The following is a 27,245-nucleotide window of genomic DNA, read 5'->3' as shown; positions in this document are numbered from 1 at the left end:
GCTAGAAAAACAAGAGGGTGAACAATTTGATCTCCAAGAGTGGGAGATCTCCCAGTTGGGAGAGAAATGAGGTGGGACAGACACAGGATACAATAGCCTATTCTAATTCTTGAACAGGGATATTAGATGACTAAGTGCAACTTCAAGCTTTCAGAGCTACCTTGGAGAACACCAAACAAACAGCTGTCCGGTTGAGAACTTAGCACAATTGCTTTTCATTCAAGCATTTTTTCCAACTACACTGACTGTATTTTAAACTTCTTTCCAAATACATTTGCAACCTGAAAAGATCCCTATTCAAAAGTTCTTGTATTTTAAGGAAACCTCTGCCTGTCCTAGAAACAGTTATTACTGTAAACCCCCCTAAAAAGGGGTGTTGTTTATTTAAATTCACTACTTACATTTTGCATTAGTTTAATTCCACATTGAATTCCTGAGTAGCAGATAGTCTTTTCAGAAAGGAGTATTTCATCCATTGCAAATAGGACTTAATAAATTCATGATCTCTTAATCTCTTCCCCACATCAGTATCTTACATTATATATAGAAACTTTTGTCCCTAAACATATTTAAAACAGGATTAATTTCTCCCAGCAATGAAATGCATCCAATGCTTGGGCAGAATAAAGCAACTATTTAATCATACATGCATCATAAAAACATAAAACAATAATTTAGGTGATATTCTTTCTGTTCTCCTAAAGTTAAGTCTGCCGGGGGGAGGAGTTAGCAGAGCAGATTCCAATTATCCAAATTAGAATTTAGCCATGACTTGGAGAGAACACTCCAGCTCTTGCTGAAAATATCATGGCATCTTTAAAGACCAAACGTAGAAGCCCAGTTTATTACTCATGCAAACCACTGTATCTCAAGCAGCTCAGTGCAATCTATCAGGCAGCGGAATTGGTTCTGCAAAGACTGAGAGAACAATGTCAATTGCTGAGTCACCAATGTGACCTCTGACAGCACCCTGCTTTTTCCTTGGAAGTCTCTCATTCAAGCCCTGACACTACTTTTCTGACATCTCACAAGCATCCCCACCCTAGATAGCATGATAATAGAAAGACATCTGAGCTAGCCCATCGATTGCTTTGAATACACTGGGAGGATAAGACTAATGTTCCCTGCTTCAGTTATAACTAAAAGACAGCACCAACCCTGTCAGTCAGGGAGTCTGGCTCTGCCCTCTCTGGACATTTGCCAGTGACAGTGCTTCCAAAGCTGAACAATGTGCTCCTACCTGTACTTGAATATCATGCAGGACTTGCTAAGAATTTCCCTGCAGAACATAAAGGGGGGAGGGGGAAGGGGAAAGATTGAAAATCAAGTTCAATACATTTGTTTTTTTCCAGTTTAGGGAGGGTTGGGGCAAAACAGGGAGGGAAAAAAAAGTGGCTGATCTAGCTGAAAAAACAAAATTACACCCAGTGGGGACAAACTTTATGAGTCAACATGAGCATCAGACCACCATTAGAGGCAGCCCACGCAGCTTGGTTAAGAACCCATTTCCCATCAGTGCCAGCATTGTACTGCAAAGTATGTTCAGCAGTGAAGGGAAAGGGCTCTGATTATTACCTACTGGTATCATGCTGTGCACACAACACTTGAAACTTGTTTATCAGCGACTTCCCCCTGGATGCCTAAAGTAGTGGAAACCACACCGCCGTTAGCAGCAACTGCACCACAGACAGGCATCTCACAGGAAGGAAGCTACCTGTTAAACAGCTAATGGCTACCTCATGCTCGCTTTCTTGGATTCCTTCCTTAGATCAATAATCAAGAAAAAGGATGTTTTTACTTCTCATGACTCTGGAGTCCTTTTCTTGAATTACCAGGAATATTTCCTTATATTTGTAGCAAATCATGCAAAAGGTGGTAAGACTTACTCCAAATCATTTACAGGGTGCTTCTTTGATACCCACCCTCTTCCTCCCCACAAATGTCTTAGCTTGACCGGATTACCCGAGAGTATTTTTGACAGTACCCTCCTGTGTCTATCTGGTTGTAGGCACAACAACCTTTGAGTCATGCACTAGGGGTCTTCTTCACCACACTTCCTGCAGCTGTTTCATGCTGAAGTATTTCTAGCCTGTATCTGTCACTTTAATATGAAGGAAACCTTTAACCATAATTCTCCTTTTTACAAGCCATGTGAGCACTCACTGCCATGTCAGAGACCCACTGAAAACCATCTACTAGATTTACAGAAGATTTAGCTTTATTTCTGGTGTGGCCAAAAAAGCGACGTGTGGACTAATTAGTGCTATAGGATAACATCTGTCTTTCACCGTGGAAAGTCCAAGTTTAAATGTGGGATAGATCACTACTGAAATTAGTTAAGTCATCTCAGCATGAGCAGATATTTATATCTAGTTCTTTAAATTATACTACAGTTATCCAGCACATTTGTCATCCACTAATTAAAACTAATACTCTGCATTTAAATAGGTCTCACTGGACTTCATTTTTTAAAAGAAAAGTTCGCAATTTGAAATGGCGTTTAGTGCTAAAAACTTGATATGTCAAAAGAAGAGAAAGTTTGAAGGTCCCATTTCCACTATACAGGTCTTGAGAGGAGTGCACTCGGGAACACGAAACACTAAAGATCTAACTGACGCCTCAAGCAGAAAGAGAAAATAGAAACAAGTTATTAGACATTTGCTTAGGAGTTCAAGTAACTGAGCAGATGAGAACCATTTTGCCAGCTGCTAATTAGTTTAGCACACCTTGGATACAAAATATGAAACTAAAATAGGACTGGGGAGGGGATTTTTTGTTTCATTCAAAACACACAAAACGCTAACTGAATGTCTTTTACATGGCTGAAGAGTTTAAGTTTTCTGGGGATTTGCACCATAGACTATTACATGTGCCTCTTTCTTTTAACTACAAATAGGAGCAGGACAGAAGGATGGTCAGTCTTATCGTTCAGACATTGGACTAGAACACAGGAGATCAGTGTTTAATTCCCAGCTCTGCTGTGATCTTCCTGTATGACCTCAAACAAGTCCCTTAAGGCCAGATTTTCACAGGTATTTAGACACCTAAGATTCAGATAGGTGTCCAGTGGGATTTTCAGAAGCATGCTGAAGCAGCTTTGAAAATCTGGGCCCTAGTATCCCCTGATCTCATGTCCTTCTTCCCAGTTAAGGTTGCAAACTTATCAGGTCAGGAATTCTCTTACTAGGTGTAGGTTTCAGAGTAGCAGCCTTGTTAGTCTGTATTCGCAAAAAGAAAAAGGAGTACTTGTGGCACCTTAGAGACTAACTAATTTATTTGAGCATAAGCTTTCGTGAGCTACAGCTTCAGGCTCACGAAAGCTTATGCTCAAATAAATTGGTTAGTCTCTAAGGTGCCACAAGTACTCCTTTTCTTCTTACTAGGTGTAGGGACAGCACCTAGGACAGTGGCATGTAGTAAGTGTGTTGGGGGTAGGGGAGGCTAGGTGGGGACCCCAGACACTACAGCAATACAAACAAATAAGGAATCCAAGACCGACCTCCTTATTCTCCCTTCCAGACAGTTGCACAGGGGATGCTCTCTAGTGTCAAAAGATTCCAACCAAGTGAACCAGTGTTGGTCCTTCAAGATTCCACCCACTGTAGGGCTCGAGTTGCCTTTTCCCACTGTATTTACTCTTAATGCCCTCCTCTCCCAATTTCCCCCCTCCAAGCCTCCAAAGACATCTGTGCGTGTAGTAACCCATGGTAGTCACTGTTGACAAGCTGCTACACAGAGAAAGAACATACTGGGACAGAGAACAGTTTGACTTGGATGACATCAGTTACCCAGGACCAAGCAGAGACCACCAAACTCTGTTCACTTGCGACCTAGTGCAGTTCCTATCTTACGTCTCCAAGTGGAGATGTTCATGAAAGTCAGGCAAGTTTTAACCTTCTAGTCATTACTGAGCTTTCTACCACAAAAATTGCAGCGCTGAAAACATTTAAAGTTCCTTTCTGCAACAGTCACTAAGAGCATACAGCAAAATGCAAGCCAGGCCCAAACTAAACATCTCTGGGTGCAACAATGGCAGGGGAAAATCAATCAGCTATCCCCAGAAAAATCTGAAATATACATTGTAAAATAATGCATTTATTCTACTAAACACAACATTCTGGGCTGCAGAGGGATTTATTTATTTTTTTAAATGGCTTTTTGAAAAGCGCACACATGATATAAATTTGAATCTTGTCTAAAACAGCAGAGATTGGTTAGCATGAAACTTGATAGAAAGTTGAGGAAGGTTATACCAAACAAGCTGACCCTGGTCTTACTTGTACAGATTTGAATTAAGTTATTCAGTATTCAGAGCCAGAAAGCTACAGTGGAAGTAAATAGCAATTTTGAATCTTACCCATACAGGTAGGGAAGGATGAGTAACTATATTAGCCATAACACATACAGGCCACCGTGTATAGTATGTTCACATACTGAATGTGTTGAATAATCTATTCGGCTGTTCACTCACCTGTTACATGGGCTGATTTTGAGCTGGCTTTCAACTCTCCTGTGATTTTGCAAGACGTCTCAAATTTTCTGGCTCAGGGTGAACTGCAGGCACAAGCAGATTTTAACACCAACTGATTTGTGACTGCAAATGTGTAGTACGACAGCAGTTGTTTGCACCAGAGATTCACTGTGGGCTCAAAAATGCATCCATAAAAAAACAAAAACCAAAAAACGCATCATTGAAAGTGAATCTCCTTTCCTCAATAGCACCCAAATGCAAATGCACAGTTTCACTTTCAGTGGAGTGCTCTCTGTTAAACAACTACATTTTGGTGGTCCCAGGAGCGGTCACTGCTGATGGGTTTCACTGCACACGAAAACATTCATTAAGGATGAAGTGGAAAGAAGACTAACAGTGTTTAGCGAAAGGAAAAAAAAATCAATTCTAGTAGAAAAATAATTTAATAAAGGGATAAGTTTCAAGAAAATATTTGTATAGTAACATTTTTTTAAGCAAAAAGTCCACAAAAATATACATGTGTAATGTGTTTATACATAAATTTTGCTGACATGCCCTGTTTTAATTTAGTTCAGTCCGTGTAGATTTTGATTCACAAGGCACCATCACTGCTATCAGACTTCCTGGGATATTTCAATTTTCACCCAAAAAAAAAGTCAGACAGTTTTTCTAATCATTTCACATTAATACAAATACACTTTGGATTGGCAACAGTCCACAAGGAGACCAGGTTACACTGGGGGGACGGGGGAGAAAAAAACCCCACACCCCGACTTTTTAAAAAGGGTTAACCTGTCTGTTGAAAGAAATCAGTGCTAAACACTGAACCTGCAATACACACCACACTTTTACACTGTGACGTGGCCCCAAAATGAGAGGACCGGTGGGAGTGTGGGGAATAAATGCAGCGAAGTGGGAAGTAAACCCAACATGGATTTTAAATTGTGAAATTAGATCCCATTCTCTCTTAACCGAGGACAGTACAAGGTACAGAAGGGCATAACATAGATGATAATAAAACTAAACACGGGGGGGGGTGGGGAGGGAAGAAATTAGTGGGAAGACTTGATTCTGCAGTTTCCCAAATGAGTGCTTTGCTACCAGACTGCAGAGACAACAGCTCCTCCACAAAAAGCCCTCACTGATTGAACTAGTTCATCTAGCCTGCCCAGCAATTTGATGAATTCTTCTTCTTCTTTTTTTTTTTTTTTTAAAAAGTGTGTGTGTGGGAGGGAAGGGAATAAAAGGGGGAAGATAGGGTTTACCTGTTTCATCAAATGCAGTTCTATGCTGAGAAAGAAAAAAAAGAAAAGCCCAGCCCATATAAAGCAAATTAAATATGTAATTACTAAAGAAATAAAAGACACACGCTTTCCAAAAGAATTTTTCATTTTTATAATCAAATTTTTTTTTACATAGACAGAAACACACCAATATTTTGTGCGAAAAATATCTTAAATAAACTTTGCTTGTTCTTGATTTTTTACATTCTGATATACATATGTAACAAGGTTTATGGCACTGTAACCAGAATCAAAGGAAACGAATAAAAAGGAAAATATAATTGCTTTTGTTTATTCCTTCTAAATCAAGCTGGCTGCTGTCACACTTTAAAAATTATTTTTGTATTATTATTATTGGGCAGTCAGCTGTAATCAGTTTGCACACTCAAAATAAACCCCCAAATTATTATTATTATTGCACAAGAAGCCAGTGAAGGCATATGGCATAGAATGGTCAAAGTCCCTTGCTGTTAAAACCTCTTTACACCCAAAAATAGAAAAATAGAACCAGAACATGAAACACACCAAATAAATGTTGTTGTTTTTTTCTTTCGTTTCTATCAGGAGTGTGAAAAGTTCTAAGCTGCTCGGATTTCCTTTGCACCAGTGAGCATTTTGCTTTATCTTTAGCAAAGCCTTTGCAGAATCAAGGCCCATATGCTTCAGAAAGAATCTTTTCTGCTTTGTTTTGGCTGTTTGCATGTTGTTTTAAACATCGTTTTCTTCGGTCTATGAACCTGCACAGACTACTTAGCCATAAACTCTACAAGTGGCTAAAAATAATAATAATAAAATAAACAAAGAAGCACAGGGTTTTTTCCCCCTGTTGTGTTGCTTTTAAAAATTACGTATTTTGTTTGGAAGCCTCCCTGCTTTGTCAGTTTCTAGGAAGGGAATCTCAGTGGCATTTCATCAAACGTAGTGAAGTTCTTGGATTTGTTTTAAAAAGCTTTCCTCACCAAAAAAAAGGTTTTTTGTCACCAAGTTTGAGAGGAAAAAAAAAAAAGCACAACCCTTCCCCTCCCCCCCATATCAAGTGAAGAATACGATAATCCCTTTATTTTATGGCACCTCTTAGCTTCACTGTCACACAACAGTCTCCACCCCAATCAGCTTTGGTGTGAGAATTCGTGGGGTAACACCTTTATTTAGATCTTCTTCAAACTCCAGTAACTGCCCCATAAAGTTAAGATTAGGAGAAATGATGGGTCGTTTGCCTTTGACAAATTTATAGGCATCCGTCATGGTCATCCGCGTGTGCTTCATTAAGTAAGCGATGACGATGGTGGCAGAGCGCGACACACCGGCTTGACAGTGAATAAGGAGGCCTTTTCCACACTGGTGAGCTTCCTCTGGAAACAGAAACAAAAGACAGAGGTAACACTTGTTGCTGGAAAGAAGGGCAGGGCGGGATTTTGTTTTTAAATTAAAATCAGATAATCTCAATGCAATTTCCAATTAATTGGAAGGAAACTGTCAGTGAAAACCCCCTCACTTAGGTTACAAACACAGCAAGATAATTAAAAAAAAAAGTGGAAAATCAATTGGACTGTTAAAAAAAAATCCTTTACTTGAGCCAAAATGCAGCAGAAAGTACAGAAAGTAGCCAGTTTCAGATTTAGTTAAATCCATTTATCTCATCTCAATTGCTCTTACATGAGCACAATATTGCAATGGTTGTGTTGCAAGCACTGCAGGGGAATACTTGTTTAGGAATAGCGTGATCTTTTGTCAAGGCACAGGACTAGGAAGCAGGAGAGTTGAGTTCTACTCCCTTTCAAGCATAAATATTCTACAATAATTTTGGGCATGTGATTTATCCCCATTTAAATGGGGAGGAAATTCAGTCCAGAGGTTAATACCACCTCCCATAAGGGTGTTATAAAGCTCAGTCACTACTCATTGTAAGATACTTGGAAACATTCTACTCTTGGAATGATTTCCACTGATCCGCACTTTGGATGAACTTTAGCCTGACATTCTTTCACAATGTCTTTGCAAAAGCAGCAAGTATTATACCCATATTGGAAAAGAGAAAGCTGTAGAGAAGTTAAATAATGTGCCCTGGGCACTCAGCAAGTCTGGCAGAGTTGGGAAAAGAACCCAGAAATTCTGACTCCCACTTCCTTCCTGTATATGAAAAGAGGAAAGAGTGGTATGCTCCAACTTCCCCTCTGCTCCCAGCCCAGTTTTAATCACCTTTAGCAGTGTGAAGAAAGGTGGTTATGACAAATCCTATACCCAATCTGAGCACAACTCTAAGCATTAACTTGTGTCCCTTGATAAAAGCTCACCAACAACGTGGGCAGGGTTTGGGGAAAAGGGTATCTCCAGGAATTGTACCTCAGCAGTATCTGGAAAAATAAATTACAACACCAATCGTTCCCCCCCCCCCACCTCCAACCCATGAACATTTTTAGAATGACAGATCCCTAAAGCAAAAGCAAGGGAACCTTAAAGGATGCTCCTAACTCTAGGCAGGTTGTATTTTGCACAAAAATCCACAAACCATGTTCCATGCTCTTCACATGGGTCAGAGCAAAAGGAAACAACAGCTAACAAGTGTGGATAAAGGAACACATTAGATCAAGAACAGGTCTATTCTGACAGTATAAATTTGGCTAAGTTCCTCCAGGATATTTTTGCCAGTTAGCATTTGAGGAAGTAAAAGCTGGAGTTTTGTAACTGCATGAACTTTCGGTGTCTCTTTCCAGCAAGATTCTGCCTTCACATTCTATGACTTCAGTCTTCAAAACCCCAGATGGATTGATTTATTTTAAAAAAACACACAGTTTATGATAGGTTTCAGAGTAACAGCCGTGTTAGTCTGTATTCGCAAAAAGAAAAGGAGTACTTGTGGCACCTTAGAGACTAACCAATTTATTAGAGCATAAGCTTTCGTGAGCTACAGCTCACTTCATCAGATGCATATGTTTCCAGATCTTTTCAAATGCAATTTAAATTTCCCCCAAGGCAAGAAAAAGAAAAAAAGCTTTGACAGGTTACTTAACAGCAAATGTAGCCAACTGATAAGATATAGCTGTTTATTAAACACACAAGCAGGCCCTCAAGCTGCAGCTATTAAAAAGGAAAGTAAAACCGATTTAGGAAACACATATTTTCTAGCCTGGCCTGTGAGAGGCCTTCTTGTAGTTTCCTCTGCACTCGGATCAGGTAGTAGACCATGCATTATTTATGAATGGTTTCAATGGGATCTAATCCTGCAGTTCTTATGAATACTGAATAGAGAACCTTTTCTTCTCAAGAATGGTTGCAAAATTTAGTAATGTTTTAATGTAAGCCAGGCCTGACTGCATCTTCCTGTTCTCATGAATTAGAAGTTTAGGGTTTGCCTGAGTTCATGACCCAGCTTCTCTTTTTTACTCAATATAAAAGAAGACTTCCTCCCTGCCTTGTGTTCACCTCCTCACCTTCTCCAGAGAGGCCATTTTAACTTTTCCACTCCTGCTGTAATCCAGGTTTAGTGAAACTAATTTAGTACAAACTGGAGCATACAGGAGCGTAATTGGTTACATATGACCAATTACAGATTATTGCTGTGCAGGCAAGTAGATGGCTATACTTCAATATCCTCAAACCACAACACTACTGCTTCCCCGGTGGAGCTGGCTGTGGGGCAGCAACTGTAGGAAGCATTTGGCAAATAAACCAGTGAAATGTGGTAGAACAGCAATCCTGAGCACTTCTAGTGAGAGATCTCGTGAAACTTTTAATAAGAGCCAAGATGTTAACCTTAGGGTCTCCCAGCTGAATTCCAACACAGTTATAATTACCTTCTGTCTGCTTATTTATATGAATAGTCACAATGACGTAACCATTACTTTAACCTCTGAGGATAGGACAAGAAGCAATGGCCTTAAATTGAAGCAAGGGAGGTTTAGGTTGGACATTAGGAAAAACTTCCTGTCAGGGTGGTTAAGCACTGGAATAAATTGCCCAGGGAGGTTGTGGAATCTCCATCATTGTCTAACCTGCTCTTAAAAATCTCCAAACACCTGTCAGGGATGGTCTAGATAATACTTAGCCCTACCCTGAGTGCAGGGAACTGGACTAGATGACCTCTCAAGTTCCCTTCTAGTTCTATGAGACTCTGGTGCATTGACACAATTAAAAAAAAAATACAGCTAGACTGGGCAGAGAGTCTGAGACATTCTCCACACACACTCTCCAAGCTGACACTACTCTTAGCACTGCCATGAAGAAAAGCAACATTAGATAGTTTCAGTAGAATGTGCTATTCTAAGGGCTTGTCTACATGGCCCCGCAGCACACACTACAGGGTACGAGTTGCAGCCTGCACTACAGTGTTGCGTTGTAACGGTCCCGTGTAGACCCTGCTCGTGAGAACTAAAAGGTACCTAGTTTGTGTTAACGTAGACCCGTTTCAAACAGGACTCTACAGTACGTTAACTCAAACTAGGTACCTTTTAGTTCGCACGAGCAGGGTCTACACAGGACCATTACAATGCAACACACATGCCTATAGTCTGCACTGTAGGGCCATGCAGACAAGCCCTTAGTTTCCTGCATTAGACCCCAATCCTGAAATTGGATCCACTAGTTCCAACCCTAGCACAGTCCTAATGGAGGCAACAGGGACCTGGATGTCAGAGGTGCTGAGTGCCCAACTCCAATTCAAGTCAATTGAAGCTATGGATATTCATCTCTTCTGAAACTCACAAGCAGAGGGGGGTGAGCTAGCAGATCCAACGGTGGGACTGGGAACGTCAACTATAACACAATGCTGCTGCATGCTCCTAAAGGATATGTCTTCATTCACTGCATATTGAGCCCAGGTGACTGGCATGTGGATTAGCCTAGCCCAGGTGCAAGCATCCGCACTGAAAAGCCCTACCGCAGTCACTGTATGCTCACTGGTGCTACGCTCCCTCCTGTGTCACACCTGGGCTTCTGCAGGCATATCCCATGGCTCTTTGTGCTACAGTAAGCAGAGTCATTCTAGGATTCTTTACCAGTGAATTGCAGGTGAATTGGGCTGTCCTAGGCACATGTGAAGGAATTGTGGGTGGGGACTGGAAGATTATCAGCCTTGAAGGGATTGAGCCTGTTTCCTGACCACAAAATGGATGGGCCTTTGGGTATATTTACTGGCCTTAGGGTGCATTTACATTGCAGTTGGGAGCATGCTTCTCAGCTCCATTAGACGGACATGACCTAGCTCTACTCAAGCTAGTACAGTATAAATAGGAATGTCGCCTGTGGTAGCCTGGGCTATCTGCTGGGAGTAAAAACCTGCCCAGACCCTCTGGGTACATACTCAAGCAGCTAGCAACACTGTTATTTCTAGCATGCTAACTCAAGAAGAGCTAGCAAGTCTCTGTCTACCTGAGCTAAGCAGCACACCCACAGCAGCATGGGCAGATTTACCCTTCCTGAAAGCAGCACTTGGGCTGTAACCTCTACCCACAGGCTACAAAAGTGCTGTGAAGCTGAATGAGCATTGGTAAAGCACTTGGAGCAAGTCTGCCATGATAGGGAGGTTGAGGACAGAGACTTTTTTTAAGAAGGGAAAAAGGGAAAGGAAAGGGACATCTTTTTATCACGGAGACACAACAGACCAGGAGCAAGATTTTTAATGGGACGGAGCAGAAAAGTGGTAAATATTTGCCTTTAAAACAAAAAATATGGACTGGTCATCCTAAGTGATTACACCTAGCAAGCATGCTTTGAATGAAGACTGTATAAAAGAGTATTAATTTTTCATGGTTTAGGCAGCAATAGAAATAATAGAAGAAAAACCTTAGTGAATTAGTTTGAACAGACGACTTCAAGATTGTACCTATGGTTAGGTTAAAGTGATTAACTGCTTAAAAATACCATTCATTCCTAACGCGTATGGGCCTCAAACGAACAAACTTATCATTGCAGGGCTCCAAAACACTACTGCAAAGTGTAGTATCTTCAATCATTTTTAAGTGGAGGGGACAGGGCACTAAGTAGAGAGAAAATGGAGCTACTCTGTCTACCCTCCCAGTCAGCACTGAGTCAGGTTGGCACGACAGTATATTTGGAAAGCTTACACCAGCACTGCAATGTTGCCACCTTTTAAGTCTGCATCATCACAAGTCTTGATATGTTTAATGCCTCTGCTCCTGGAGTTACAGGATTAGAAAGACTCTCAGGTTTTTAAAAGGGGGTAAGCCTTTAGCCCTCCTGGTTATTGAGAAAAGCTGGAAAATGTGACCACGCTAAAGACCTTTATTTTTTAAAATAAAGTCTCCTGATTTTTGGAGGCACGGCTCATTAATTTTGAGCACTTGGGGTTTGGCAGTATTGCCACTGTGTATGTATAAAGGGGACTTGAAGTCTGACTTTAATAAGAGGTGCCACAATTCTCAAGTCAATGGTCTCTGCATTTCTCACAAAAACAAATCCGGTCTTAACAAGCTTTCTGAGCTGTCAGAGTAGCACTAAGTTCATTCAAGGTTTTCAGACAGGTATCAAGGGTTATAACAAGACTAATTGCCAGGCAAGGATAGTTACCAATGAATTCAAAAGCCTCTTCGAAGTACTGCCTCAGATTCTGCTTGTTGCTGTCAGTGGCAGGGAGCCGCTTGTAGTTGAACAAGCCTCTCTCATAATGGTAGAGGGGGAGGTGGGTGGTCACGTTGATTATGTATCCTACGTTCATCCTCTGCATCTTCTCCAAGTCCTGAGCATCATGCTCATTTCCAAGGAAGAGAAACGGCAAGATGGGGGTCAGCTCAGCATTCTCTATGTCCGGAGTGGTGGGGATGGACTGAGGTAGTGTGGCCGGCACCGCAGATGCACCTCCTCCGCCTTCTGGGCACTCCTGAAGTTGGAGGGAGTTATCACAGAGGTTTTCGTGGTTCTGTTTAAAACTGCTGAGTCCACCTGAGAGAGAGAGAGTAAGGGCAGAGATTTCAGCTGGAGATTTATGAGGAATCTACCGCTCACATGAGAGAACTACTCACATACGTACATTTCTTCAACTCTGCACTATGCCTGAGGGTTTGCTTCCTCAGAGCAGGTTTTCAGCACACAGTGGTAAAAGTGCCTGACCCCCATCAACGCCATTGCTTATGTTTTTGCTACCACCATTGCAGCTGTACCATTGGTAACAGCTGCTGCAATACATCCCAAACATGACTTATTTTTATCTTTTAGTATAGACAAGATATATCAGGGAAGAAGTTAATAGTCAAACGTGTTTCCATGCAACACATCAGTACACAGTTGCACCCCATATGGCTGGGGCTTCTAATTTTGTGGGGTGAGAGAAAGTAGTTATCTGAACAAAGCTGTACAACAAGTTGAATCACTTTGCTTTAAATTGTAGGGTGGGAGGGTTAAACATTTGAACTAGAATATACAAGTCTTAACTTTATCTGTTCAAGTTCTTCACTGATCTGTGCAGCAGAGATAGCCCGGCACAGCATAACATTTTCATGAGGAAAAATGTCAACAAATGGAGGGAAACATAATCCATTAATACTTCATACCAGGCAATAGAGTAGCGAAGTTTTGTTTTTTTAAAAGATTGTATTCCTCATAAAAATGATCACAGTCGAGGAGCTCACTTAACATGTGGCAAACAGCAGCCCCACTTTTTCTGCCTAGAGTAGCTGCAAATATGCAACAACATTTATTATTTTTAGGACATTAATAACTGTGAGGAAGTGGACCAGGGGAAAACCAGTTTAAGTTACACTTCCCCTGTGTATCCTATTATACTGTGGGATTTTAAAGCAGCATTTTCTTTTCAAGTGGGTGGCACCACAAAACACTAGATGAAAAGCAGAATCGTTTTTAAAATTCTTTCTACACCTCATTCCACGATGACATCAGCTCCAGGCTCCCCACCTGCCTGGTTTCCATAGCAATTACACAAAGACATACAATGACATCAGTTGGCATGACATTAGCTCTTTGAGTGCAAACAATACTAGAAGAACTACTTTGTTTAAGACCTTTGGTACAACTGTGTTCTTGGGAGTCAATGATGTAATGCTAACAGGTGGCTTGGGACCGCCTTTGCCTCACTGGAGGGGGGAGAGGGGAGGAAGACAAAAAGGAGATATGTATACAGAAGGGATATCTTTGTAAGATTATGTGTTTAATGTTTTACTGAGGCCATATGGAGTACCATGCAGCCAATATTTTGAAACCGTCAAAATGTATGGATTCAAATGCACGTAGTTAAATCTAAGCCAAAAAAAAAAAAAAAATCGGGAGAAAGATATAAAAAGCTTACCAGAAAGAGCTGCACTGACCAAAATAAATGCTTAAGAGTTATCACCTTGCTAACTTTATTAAGCTTAAAAAGAAGAAAGTATGTGGCTGCTTAATACACATAAAATACTTTGGTAATTTGCTGCTAGGAGAAGATTTTAAAAATATGGAAACCTAAACATACTATCATATTGACAGGCTTTGTTCTTCATTTGCTGATAAGTTTCTTATTTTGTCTAGGACCCCCAACAGAGTTAGCAAGCTGTAATACACTTCTCCTACCCCTAAGGCCCCCCCCCCCCAACTCACACATTATCTTCAGGGGTATTAAACACTTCTCTCAACAGTTCCAGGACAAAACAAATGTGCAAAGCAAACCTCAGATAAGATCTCTGCTCAGGAGGTTATTTGAAAGGGGAAGTGGATGAAGGAAGGGGGAGGGGGGTAAGGGGGGGGAATGCAAACGTGGTTTAAACTGTCCAGTGAAGAGAGAGAGCTTTAAGGAGTTGTGGCTCAAACACATTTTTTACTGTTCTGATAAAGGAACTTGGATTTTTAAAAGTAAAAGGTAAAGATGGACCAGATATCAGAAACATTCTCTAAATGACTTTCAATTTCAGAAGAGATTGGGAGTGAGGGTTAAGCAAGAGAAGTGTTTGAATCCATATACCTGGATCCAAACTCACTCCCAAGATTTTGGTTCTGATAAGATCCAAAATCCTCAATCCGCACAAGAGAACAGCTCTTTTTGAGCTACTTTGGCTCAAGATGGTAAAGTCTCATGAGTAGGACCCTACCAAATTCAGTCAATTTTGGTCAATTTCAGCCATAGGATTTTTAAAATAGTCAATTTCATGTTTTGAGATGTTTACATCTAGAAATTTCACAATATTGTCACTGTGGGGGTCCTGACCCCAAAAGGGGGTTGTCATGGGATTGCCAGCCTCATTTCTGCTCTGAAGGCAGCAGCTGCAGAGCCTCCTGCACCCAGGGGAGATTCCTGGAGATGGGTCTGATCTCCACCACCAAGAGCAGCTCTGCAGGGGAAGAGGAAGTCCCATCCCTCCCCAGACCAGCTGGGACTAGCAACTTGAGCCCAGTGCATAGCAGAGCCCCCTGCTGGTGTACCCCCAGCCCTCCCCTCCCTTACAAATAGCTAGCTTTTATGGGGGAGATCCAATTTCACGGTCCACAACATGTTTTTCACAGCCATGAATTTGGTAGGGCCTTACTCCTGTGATAGCTCTCAAAAGGACACCTCCATCAAACTGTAACCCCATCCTGATGCAGCCTTTAATGTAGCCTAAAACCAAATGCGAATTCTGGTCACCTCAGCGCCTCGAATTTGGAGGCTGCTTTACACAGGATGGACGAGTAATTACATTCTAAATATTGTTTTATGTTGCAGTAGCAACCAAAATGTGCTAACACTCTCCAAACACTGCCCCGCCCCAAAGAACATGCATTCTCAACAACGCTGCCAGACTCCCCACACCTTTGCATGTGGCATTCCCTATCCCCCACCCCCATTTAATTGCAATGGAAGAGGGGTGGGAGTAAGAAGCCTAGCCTCTTCGTCTCTTAGAAGCAGGGATGTTTGTGGGGGTGGAGGAGGTTAGGGTAATGGCAGAGCAGGCCGGTGAGACCTGTGGGGAGAAGGGAAAAAAAAAAAAAAAAAAAGAGGACTGGAGAGTCCAGAGCAGCCTCCCCCTCCCGCCCCTGCCACCTCACCCATCCTGTCGCCCAGTCTCTGTTCCCTCCTTCTTGGCTCCTTGCCTCCCTCGGTGGAGGGAGACACCAAACCACCCAACTGCAGCAACCACCCCCTCCTCCTCAGCACTTCTTGCCAGTTTGAAAGGAGCAGGTGGAAGCAGAGAGTGAGAGACAATATGAATGTCTGAAATTCCTCTGCAAGAGCAGCACCTGATGGCTAGGAGCAGAAACTGCAGGGCAACCCCCAGACAAACATTCCAACAAGGCTGCCAGGCAGTGGGGTAGGGCTGCTGGATAGACCAATGGCATCCAAGAAGCCTGAAGCTTATTATCTCTTCCAGCAGGGGAAAGAGAAACATAACATACAAACAAAATGACAGTAGCCACCTCACTGATTAGGTGCATGTTTCCTCCTTGGCTGGCTTTGGGGGGGGCGGGGGGTTAAAGAAATTATCCAAGCACAATAGCTATCCAAAGCACATTTCCGAGTGCACTTTCCCCAAGCATATGCAGCACTGAATGCAGTGTGCACATTAATAGACATTTTTAAAATATGCACACTTGGAGACAGGAACAAAGAGGCAGTAGATGATAATGCAAATGCTTATGAACCATGCAGTGAGGTGAATTGAGAGAAGAGAGGAGGGAATTTGATATGAGATTAGTTAGGCTCTCTTTACTAGAGACATTAACTTTGCAGTGCCCACATCAGACACCCTAACAAGCACCCTAACAAGCATTTTAGGGAGAAGCAGTTAAAGAGAAGGCTCCCCTTCATAAAAGTAAAGGTAACTCGATAGATTTTCTATAAAATGAATTTACAATCTCTTACTATGTTTTTCTACAGCACTTAGCACAAGGAGGCCATGATCCAAGTGGGTTGTTCGGCACTCATGTAATTTAAACATGTACTTTGTGAATACATCAGAATGCAATTTATTCCACTCGCTTGCTGGAATAATAAAATATATGTATCACAAATGAATTTCCTGAGGTCCAGAGTCAAGATGGGGTCCCCATCTGCCTGTGTGTACGTATAACCACTAGAGCTTTTAGTGGATTAGTATTCCTTCAGAGGATGGCTGTTATCCCAGAATTTAAAGTCTATGCTCATGGGAGAGAAGGAAAAAAATATATATACACACAACCACAACCCCAAGAAAAGGAAAGGTCAATACTGACCTACAGCAGGTCTGTCTAGACTGGATGTTCCAAACTTAGTGGTGACAAGGACTTCACCATGTCACTCCTATCAGGGAAAGACCTTAAGGAAACTTGGATGGTGGGAGGGAGGGACATTCCAAAGGCTCACTTTTTTAGCTGTAGGAGGATCTATGGGTGACACTAATGTGTTCTGTTACACTGTACTTCCAAACTTCCCAACTTCCCAGGTCATGGCACAAGAATGAGAAGTGCCCTGAAGAGGGAGGTGAAGGTTGAGAAGAATCACAAAAGGAAATGCATCATTATACAAAAAGTAAGCTGCACATTAAAAGAAAGTTTAAAACAGCTAATAGTAGCATTATACAACATACACAAGTCCAGATGCGCAATCCTCAACTATAAGAACAAAAACAAAACAGGTTTGTTGGCATGGGAGTCCATTTCTGAGGCACCGCTGAAGAGATAGCTATAAAGATCTAGAGACTGTAGATCTAGAATACCTTGTTCCATGAGAGGTCTGATTGAAGTCAGTGAAATATTCTGGTAGAAAACACACACCTATAAGAGCAACTATGGCCCATTTTGATAAGACTGTAGATCTCCTAGGCTGAGTATTATGTAGCTGCAAACACCATGTTGCAGATTGTATCCACTTACCTGCCTGTGATGAAAAGCGTAACTTCAGCCCATTGCAGTCAGATGCTACATTGCAAGCATTTATGCAGAGATAAGGATGAAACTGCTTGCACTTTCACCCTAAAGTGGCCAACGAGCAGATTTTCAAGGGTCTGAGCACACCCAAATCTAACTGAAGCCAGTAGGTTCTGTGGGTGTGCAGGGCATCTGGAAAACCCAGGTATTTATTTAATGAAGACTGGAATCAAGGAAGCAATACTCTTAATGACAGGCAGGCTGGCCTGTCATCTATAAAGCAAGATAATTCAGAAGCCAGAGTATTCTTGTAGTCACTGATGCAAGCAGCCAGAGATTTGTGCCATCATGACTACATCTGAAATACTTCCCCCACTGTATGACAAGTTCCACTGAACTGCTCTGCCACACCTGCTAGTAAATAGAGACAGACCACAAACCGTGTCCTGAGAGATCAAAACTTTTATGAAGCTGAACAGTGCAAGTCATACTAAGTCAGCACCATACCCTCCAGCTACCAATGACAACTTGTTCCGTTCTGCATATGGAAGATCTGTTTGTAAGTGTCTAGCTTACTTTATTCTAATAGTAACAAAGTCCTTGTCACTAGGTTGTGGTCTCTGGAGATCAGCTGCATACCAGTTTCAACTTATTGAAACCACTGAGGATCACCTGGTTGGCGAAAAAACAGGGACAGGTAGCTCCATGGAGACTTGAGCCACAGCAGTTTTTAAAAAAGAAAAAAAAGTAGACTAGCTTGAATTGTAACAATGTTACAGACATTCAGTGGGTCTATTCTGTAATCACCACAGGGGGTGATTATTATATTGTATGCAGCAGACACAAAATGGTCTCATATAGCAGAGATCTGCTAATCAGCTTTTAGCAGGAGCTATGAAATCTTCATTGGCAGAATCATCTGCAAGATCAAGAATTAAGAGTGACTTCATTCTATGAAAAATCACTAAACAGTCTATCTTAAAGAGCTAGGATATGCAGCTACCCCCATGCGACATCTGTACTCTCTAAAGAAAAACTAAAGAATATTTTTGCTGACCTACAGTTGATGCATATCTTTAAGTTCTAATTTTAACAGGCATCGTATGTTCCTGTTGTGTCAAAAATACGTTCCTGTTTTGTAATGCATCACACAGACTGTAGATGTGATGTCCTCATTTAGACAGAACATGTGACCCTCTAGTGACAAACAGACCTTTTACATATCTACCCTAGATTATAATAAAACAACAAAATTTCATTAGATAAAAGCGAAGACTATCGGAAAATATTGGCTAAGGCCACATTCTGTCTATATCTTCTTTTCAGATTTGCTCCAGCCAAAGTATTCCACTCTAACTGAAAGATTACAGCAGAGCAGAATAAAGTAGTACTGAGTAATTCACTAAAGACTTTAATGGGTTTTTTTTTTTAAAAAAAAAAAAAGCAGCCCACTTAAGAACACACACCAAATCTGGACTTTTAACCAAAATTCTGTACTGTCTAAAATTAAATAAGAGTTTTCAGCAGGTAACATTTTGGGCATACCAGGAGCAATAATATGGCTGTATTGCAACATGCACCAAGGACACTTTGGATTTGTGCAAGTACAGCCTGTTCCTTTAAACCTGTGACCTCATTTATTTGTATTACTGCAGAAAAGCCAGAAGCAACAGCTGATGACAGTCTCATGTATTTTTCCACTAATACAACCATTAAACTGCTTTTGTGTTATTAATGAACAGGTGATTTTATGTCAAGCTGATTCAAAGTGCAGGATGATTCAAGAGAAAGTCAATCTGACTTTCTCACACACAAACACACACACACAGTGGGATATGTATTGCACTGTTTAATTTTAGTCTGTCCACACTATATCTAAAACTACACTAGCATCAACAATGTCCCAGACCTGTTGGAAAAGTCTTTACCTTCCTCCACCCCAAGAACCACACTAGCAAAATAATGCTTGAGATTGGCTTCCAAGGTCATTTATGACAGTTCTAGGACTGTTTTCATAATTATCTGTATGCCCGGGGAGTCAGAGTCATTCTGTGGGGAGGGCTGAATTCTGTTTTAATTATGATCTGGGGCACAAGTTTAGGACTGGAGTTCACAAAGGATTGGCCCCAGAGCCACTAAGATTTGTATATCAAAGATACGTCTCTATGTAATAACAAATAATAAATAGGGAACTAAAATTTAGTAAGTGCCCTGTTGCGTCACAGAGCATCACTCAATGGAGAAAACATGCTCATTTTATGACCACTGCTATTCCTGACCTTTGTTCCTCTTCCTTCTGGTCTTGATTCCTTTCTCTTTGGGATAGTCCACATGCAGGAAGTGCTTTGATTTAACTAAATTGGCTCATCTCCTTTGTGTGGGCATCCTTAAAATTGGTTTAAGAACAGCTAAAATTGATTCAGCTTAATTGGGTAAGAAACCAAAACAAGTTCAATTGATTTTAGCCACTTAAACCAATTTAAGGATAGGATTGCATTGACTATGCAAAGGAGTAGAACCAGTTTCTTCCTACATGTAGACCAATCTTTTGTCTCTCTCATCCATTCACCTTTCTGCATTTTCCCTCCCCTGTAACAATTCTCAGTTCTTCTTCTCCTCCTCCTCTACCACGAATGTCCGGAGCTTCCCTCCCAATCCCTTCAGCAATGAAGTAGTTAATATTGACATTTAAAGAACTGACACCTCCAGTAAGATGAATGGAGGCTGTGGGAGTTCAGGCCTCTCCAAGCCTTTTTCCCCAGACTGTTTGCAGACAGACAAAAACCATGGCTGCAGATAACCTTCCACACATGAATCAAGTGTAATCTTCACAGGCCCAGGGGCAGAAATTGGAAGGGAATTGTTTTTAAAAAACGAAAGCTTAGATTCTACAGAATCTGATGTGTCCATATCTTGCATGATAGAGACTAGTCAGATCCAGCCTACAAGGCTAGAGTTTGACACCACTGGCGGGGAAGTGGTTACAAATATGCTAGTGTAAGTGGGGGAATAGTCCCGCTATTGTGGGGAACTTTCCTGGCTTCTGCACTAACCCGGTAAAATGGGCTAGCGAAAGGATCCGAGTCCTCGCTCCCACTTCCTTTACCCAGAGGCCTCCCTGCCCTTGAAGGCCCTCCTTCCACTCTCCTGTCTGGTAGGGTCCTCCTAACCCCAACAAGGCTGGGCCCAGGATTCCTGGGGGGCTCGACCCCCAACCCTGCTGCAGTCACCTACGACAGGGGCTAGGGTGTCCCCACTCCAGGATACTCTCTCTGCACTGGGCACTTCTCTGACCCACGGATTATTACATATAATTTGAAGCAATTGCAAGTTATTTAATCAACAATTAATTTTAAAAAGAATAAGCGGAAATGGGAAAGGTTAAAGGAAACACATCAGCCTACTCTGTGGCAGGGAACATCACAAACAGCGTCTCTGGAATGTCAGGGCAGTTCACAGTCTGTTCCTTGTAAGTCCCAGGCCTTCTTCTCAGGCCCTGGCTGTGCTGCAGAGATGCTGCGGGTTGGCCCCTCCCTCTGGTGGTGGCCACAGGCTGTAGGTGTCAGGGCCCTTTTTCCCAGCGTTGCCCCCGCCCAGTCGGGGTTACCAGTCCCCCTTTGAGTCTGGCCTGCAGAGCCTCCTGGCTGAGGTATCTCCCTGTGCTGGGCCCACTGCCCAGGGTCCCCACGCGCTCCCCCCAGTTGCTCACAACACCCGGCTTCGGACTGCTCCAGCCCCAGCTCCAGCTCCACTCTACCTCAGAATGGCTGCTGCTCTGCCTCCAGCTTCTCTGGCCCCTCTGGCTCTGGTTGCTACAGCTCTCCTCCCAGGACAGGTCTGCTCTGCAGGCTGCTTCTGTGACTCTGCTCCCAGCACTGACTTGCTCCATGGGCTGCTTTTCCGGCCCCTCTGGCTCTGGTTGCTGCAGCTCTCCTCCCAGGGAGAATCTACTCTCTCTGGGCTGTGCCTCTGACTTTGGGGCTGCAGCTCTGCTCCCAGGACAGGATCTGCTCTCTCTGGGCTGCTTTTCTGGTCCCTCTGGATCTGGCACAGCTCCGCTCCCCAGCTTAGCTTGGGCCCCTGCTTTCTCCTTAGCTTGGCCCCACTCTGTCTGACCCAGGCAATTCCAGCTCACACGGAGGATGGGACCCCCCTGGCTTCCTGACTCCCTGCCCGCCCTGTCATTCAGGCTGACCTGGAGCATTGGCCTCTCTCCATTGTTCCTGGGCACTGTCAGTCTCACTGTCCTGATTCCCCATCAACCCTTCCCCTTTGAGCACTGGGAGCTAGCAACTAAAACACCCCCACTGAACGTTAGTAAGGGGGCAACAGTCCCTGTCAAGGTTCCTTCCCCACTCTGCTGAGCCTTTGCCTTCTCCATCTTCAGTACATGTTTCCTCTTTTTCCTTTGCCTCCATTTCTTTTTCCCTTGCCTCCATAGCTCTCCTGTGGGCAGTCTCTTGGGTTTTCTCTGCCTCCATAGCTGCTCTCCTGTGGGCAGCCTCTTGGGTTTTTTCTGCCTCTTTCGCTGCCTCCAGTGGGCAGCCTCCCTTTCCTCCTCAGCATACTTCCATTCTTTTTCTTTTACCTCCATAGCTCTCCTATGGGCAGCCTCTTTGGCTTTTTCCGCCTTGGATTCTGTCATCTTAGCCTCTCTATTTTTAACTAACTTTACACCCAAGAGTTAGAAAGAAAAAAAAAACTGGCTTGTAAATTTTTGTACTGTAATGTGATACCTATGTTCTCTGATAGCTATTCTCAGCCTACAGAAAAATCCTCTAGCCGCTCCTAGCTTAAAAAAAAAAAAACAGAACAAAAACAAAACCAAAAAACGCTTCTTCAGGTCTGTGAAAAACTTGTGAATTTCCCTGCAGGAGGTTAAATACCCTGCCTTGAGGTAGAGAAAACTCCAGCTCAAAAAAGACAAATCCCTTTGTTATGCTTGCTACTTTGGCCCCCAGGCAGAGACAAAAGAACTCTAACTACTTCCAGCTTAAAACCTGCTTTCAAGCAGCCCAAAGGAAAAAAAGTCCTTTTAAAATCCTACTGTGCTTCTGGTTCAAAATGATCCCACCACTGCCACCATGTCAAGGTTCCTTCCCCACAAGGGTCGGTCTGTGTGATGCTTTTGCTGGGAACAGATCAGGAATGCTCTGTAACTCCTGTAAAAAGTTAGTAAGCAATCTAGCTAGAAATGCAATAGATTTTCTTTTGTTTAAATGGCTGGTAAATAAGCTGTGCTGAATGGAATTTATATTCCTGTTTTTGTGTCTTTTTGTAACTGAAGGTTTTGCCTAGAGGGATTCTCTATGTTTGGAATCTGATTACCCTGTAAGGTATTTACCATCCTGATTTTACAGAGGTGATTCTTTTACTTTTTCTTTAATTAAAATTCTCCTTTTAAGAACCTGATTCCTTTTTCATTGTGCTTAAGATCCAAGGGTTTGGGTCTGTGTTCACCTACGCAAATTGGTGAGGATTTTTAATCAAGCCTTCCCCAGGAAAGGTGGTGTAGGGCTTGAGGGATATTCGGGGGGGGGGGGAAGTCTCCAAGTGGGCTCTTTCCCTGTTCTTTGTTTATCACGCTTGGTGGCAGCAGCATAGGGTTCAAGGACAAGGCAAAGTTTGTACCTTGAGGAAGTTTTTAAACCTAAGATGGTAAGAATAAGCTTAGGGGGTCTTTCATGCAGGTCCCCACATTTGTACCCTAGAGTTCAGAGTGGGGAAGGAACTTTGACAGGCCCCCTTACACTAGCAACACCTGAGCTGCAATGCAGCCCCTTTCCACTGGGCTGCTGGTACAAAAGCAGACCCAATGCCAGCATCAGCAGCCACAAGACAATTACCCCAGCATAGGGGATTCTATAGTGGCATACAGCTAGACAGCAGTCCCTATCCCTGTTGCTGGAAAGGGGGATGTGGTGAGGGTTTATTTACACCCTTGTGATCCTTAAGTCCTCATGCATTTGGCAGTAGCATTAATTTACTCACCCCCCAGCTGCACTTGGCAATCCTTGATCTCATAGTTGGCCACCATGTTTAAATATTGTTGCTGCTACCACAGTTTCAGCCATAGTGGGAACACGGCTCTACTGTCATCGACACCCCACCCTTTTCAGTCAGAGGGTCAAACATTTCACAGTGGGGCAACAATCAATACTTGGAGGCTTATTCTCGGTCCTGTTCCACTCCCTTCACAGTCCTCTGGGTGGTGCAAGAGTGGAAACTGCCCTCAATTCCTCCATCAGGCATAGAGCTAGCAGTCAGCCTCCCCACCTTGCTCCCCTACCACAGCCCCTTGTGCAAGGAGTAGGTTGAGAACAGGGAAGGAGAACCCCTGGGGCAAAGAATCAGGGACATGAAACTGGTTGTTCTCCTCAGGTTCTCCTCCCTTCTCCCCTCCTGGGCTGTCCTAGGGAGTGATGCTGGGAAGGCAGCCATCCTTTGTTAGTTCCTCCACTAGGTTCCAGCAAAGCCAAGCAAACACCTATCCTGCTCTGTCTGAGGCTCTCAGCCATGCAAGTAAACAGGCAATGCACCAGGCAGAGCTACTCTCTCCACCCTCCTGGGCAATACAGCAGGCAGCCACTCTGGGAGGTGCTGAGCAGCTGTAGCAAGGATGAGACAGCAGCTCCTCAGAGTGCTTCTGGCTTACATCAAAGCTGTCCCTGAGGCTTCAGGGGAAGCAGTAGGTAGCTCTGCCTCCCACAATTATCCCATACTGACAAGGCTGATTCAAAACACTTCAGATTAAGGGCAGGATTTCCTGCCATCAAATACAAGTTCTTCGTCTTACCACAAACGTCGTTGAGGGTCACAGTTTAGGTCAGGGCTTGTAACTACTGCCCCAGGAAGTCCGTCTCCAAAAGTGGTACTACTATTAATATAACTAACTATCTCGTGCCATGGGGAGCACGTGACAAGAGAAGAAAAAGGAGCAATTCTCCTCAGCTAAAGAAAGAGGGACCAGTTCTGATCTCACTTACACTGGTGAGAATCAGAGTCGCTCCTTTACTTTCCACGGAGTTACACCAGGTTTTGCCCAAGAGAGATAAACTGGGCACAACTGACAGTGTGTACAGGTGGGAGGAACCCACCATATTCCATGTTGATGGGAAACACAGATACAACAAGACTTCTGCTAATTTTTAGCATTTCTGTTTACCCTGTTAAAGAAGGGAGAAGAAAATCCATTGCGTAGCAAGTGCTCTTCAAGAATGAAATAGTTTACCTCAGTTTCAGAATACAAGTAGACTTTGCTGGATCACATTTGCCTCTGAAATCTATCCGGTCTTTGAAGGAGAATTAAAAAAAAAAAAGGAGTGACTTACACCTTTCTACTTATGTTGGTTACGAACAGATTAGAGGAGTCTTGCTCTCTAGTGCTGCAGGCACTTTTCTCACCTGCCAGGGTCTGCCTGCAGCACCTTTAAACAGTTGACAGCAGGTTTTTTGCCCCCTCCACACACACAGCACTAAGTGTCAGCCTTGCCGTAAGAGATTAAGCTTAAAAAAAAAAAAAATGTAAAACTAAACAGGCGGCTACAAAAAACTTCCACCTTGATACACCCAATCTAATCGAGTCACTCCCTCTAATCAAGCTACCCAGGTGAAAGCTTCACAACACTAAAAAAAGAAATCCTAAATCTAACAATCAACCAACCAAAAAAAGTCTGACAAAAGCAAAAAGCTCTTCACATTCCAGAGAACCTGTAAGGTAAGGTAAGGTGAGGTCCGTCTCCCCCCCCCCCCCCCCCATGTGAACTACCTAGAGAGGTTTCAGAGTAACAGCCGTGTTAGTCTGTATTCGCAAAAAGAAAAGGAGGACTTGTGGCACCTTAGAGACTAACCAATTTATTAGAGCATAAGCTTTCGTGAGCTACAGCTCATAAACAAACCCTGGCCCTAAAGGAAGTTAAAGATTTGCAAGCACATCCTTGACAAGAAGAACAGGACGACTTGTGGCACCTTAGAGGCCAACAAATTTATTTGAGCATAAGCTTTCGTGAGCGACAGCAGTTGCTTTGAGGTCCTTTTTGGTCTCTAAAGAGGGACCTAGGGTAAAATTCTCAGACGTACATTAACACGCATTTTAGATTATTTCTAACACTTCTAACTCCTGCCAACTCCTCACTGCCAGACCTCCAGTTCACAGGACATTCTCTTTCTGACCCACTATAATCTCCTCTCCAAGCTCTTTGACCCTGTCTACACTAGAGAGATTTTGTACTATTTTGCCAGCAGTGGCACAGTTGGTAGACAAAGCCCCGTAGCCTTCCTTCTTCATCTGCTGAAACAAGCTTCACTTCCCATCTCTCGTCATGACATCGCTCATGTCTCAAGTCCTTTCTCTGACACCATGCCTTGACACTGAGGTCAGGCTCTTCATTCTTACTTCTAAGACTCTGCACAGCTCTTCCCCTGCCTGTATTTTATCTCCCTTTTTTGTCACCCTCCACCTCAATCCCTTTTCTCCGACCACTCTTCCTGTCTTGTCTCTTCATTCATGGCTTTTCCTATACTGTTCCCTACACCTGAAACTACACCCCTCTGCCCACCAACCTTCCTTCAGATCTTTCTTCTTCCCACCATTAACTTCCACACTTGTACCATCTACTCCTTTTGCTCTCCCTGGATAGGTAGCATCAGACCATGCAATTCACTTCTTAGGGGATAAGGATTCAAGCTACTTTGGTGGGTAGATTCACCAGCCAGGAGAGCTCAAATGTTCAAGTTTAGTTCTACATCCATTTCCTCAGGACAGGCATACTGATGAAACCAAAAGATGCAAAAGAGACTCAAAATACTTGGCAAACGGAGATCTTTCCCACTTTGGACAGTGGGAAAGGGTAAGGACATATCCTCCCCCATACAGTATCTTCCAGGATACTATGCTCCCACACGAGGGCTTCCCCCTCCTTAGGTCTGCTATCTGCTGGTCCTGATTAAGAATCAGGAAGCCTGGTATCTCTTGATCCTAGTCACATGCCCTGCAACTATAGCTCCTAGTTTTGAAGGGGACCCAAGAGCTGTAATGGGCACACTGGATTGTGTGCATGGGCTCCAAGACCCAGTGACATCTTACACTTTCATACCCCACCCCTTGTCTAATTTTCACTAGAAAGCCTTCAGGAATTCTATCTTCTTTTTAGTCTCCATACAGTACAATGCAGAGTTATGATACTCTATAAAATATTCAGTGTCTGATTTATGACTATTTTTCCCCAACCGTAAATTTTGGACCTAGACTACCTGTCAGCATGCTTTTACATTTGTCTTCTTGAGCATCTAACAATCTGAACTGAAAAGGCTGATTAAGGTGCTCATTCTATTCCAAAACAGCATGGCCAAGGAGAATCCTTGGCCATGTATGTTGTAAGAGACATAAAAACTAACAATTTTGTATTGACACTCTATGCCCTCACCCCCTGCTGTATCAGCCTTGAAAGGAGAGTGAGTGAAATAGGACTGAGGAAAAAAGTTGTATGAAAAAAAACCTCTCCATTTGGGGTTCTGTTGCGGATTCTCTCCTACATCTAGCCATCACCATATTTATCTCTAAAGCAATAATGCCCATTTGCCCTTCAAGGCAGCCTTCACATTGACACAATCAGCAGCTGGTGTGATCATGTGGTGGATTACATGCACGTTAAAGCAATGCAAAAGGGTACTGGCTCAGCATATATGAAGAGGGAGGGGGTGAAGTTTAAAAAAAAAAGTCAGTCACC

At 42.9% G+C, this 27,245-nt stretch overlaps 1 protein-coding gene across 1 annotated transcript in view; it reads right to left on the bottom strand.

Moving 5' to 3' along the window:
- Positions 1-5,842: 5,842 nt before the first annotated feature.
- The window catches only part of DUSP10 (dual specificity phosphatase 10), a 38,072-nt gene continuing 16,669 nt past the window's right edge, over positions 5,843-27,245 (bottom strand). Inside the window, exons 3-4 of the mRNA XM_073338835.1 lie at positions 12,280-12,651; positions 5,843-7,106 (exon numbers count right to left, since the gene is read on the bottom strand). Coding sequence (XP_073194936.1) covers positions 6,841-7,106; positions 12,280-12,651 — 638 coding nt within the window. The 3' untranslated portion in view covers positions 5,843-6,840. The remainder of the gene's footprint in view (positions 7,107-12,279; positions 12,652-27,245) is intronic.

This window comes from Lepidochelys kempii, chromosome 3, assembly GCF_965140285.1.
Source record: "Lepidochelys kempii isolate rLepKem1 chromosome 3, rLepKem1.hap1, whole genome shotgun sequence".
Classification (NCBI taxonomy): Eukaryota; Metazoa; Chordata; order Testudines; family Cheloniidae; genus Lepidochelys; species Lepidochelys kempii.
This window is presented reverse-complemented; position numbering and strand designations above follow the sequence as displayed.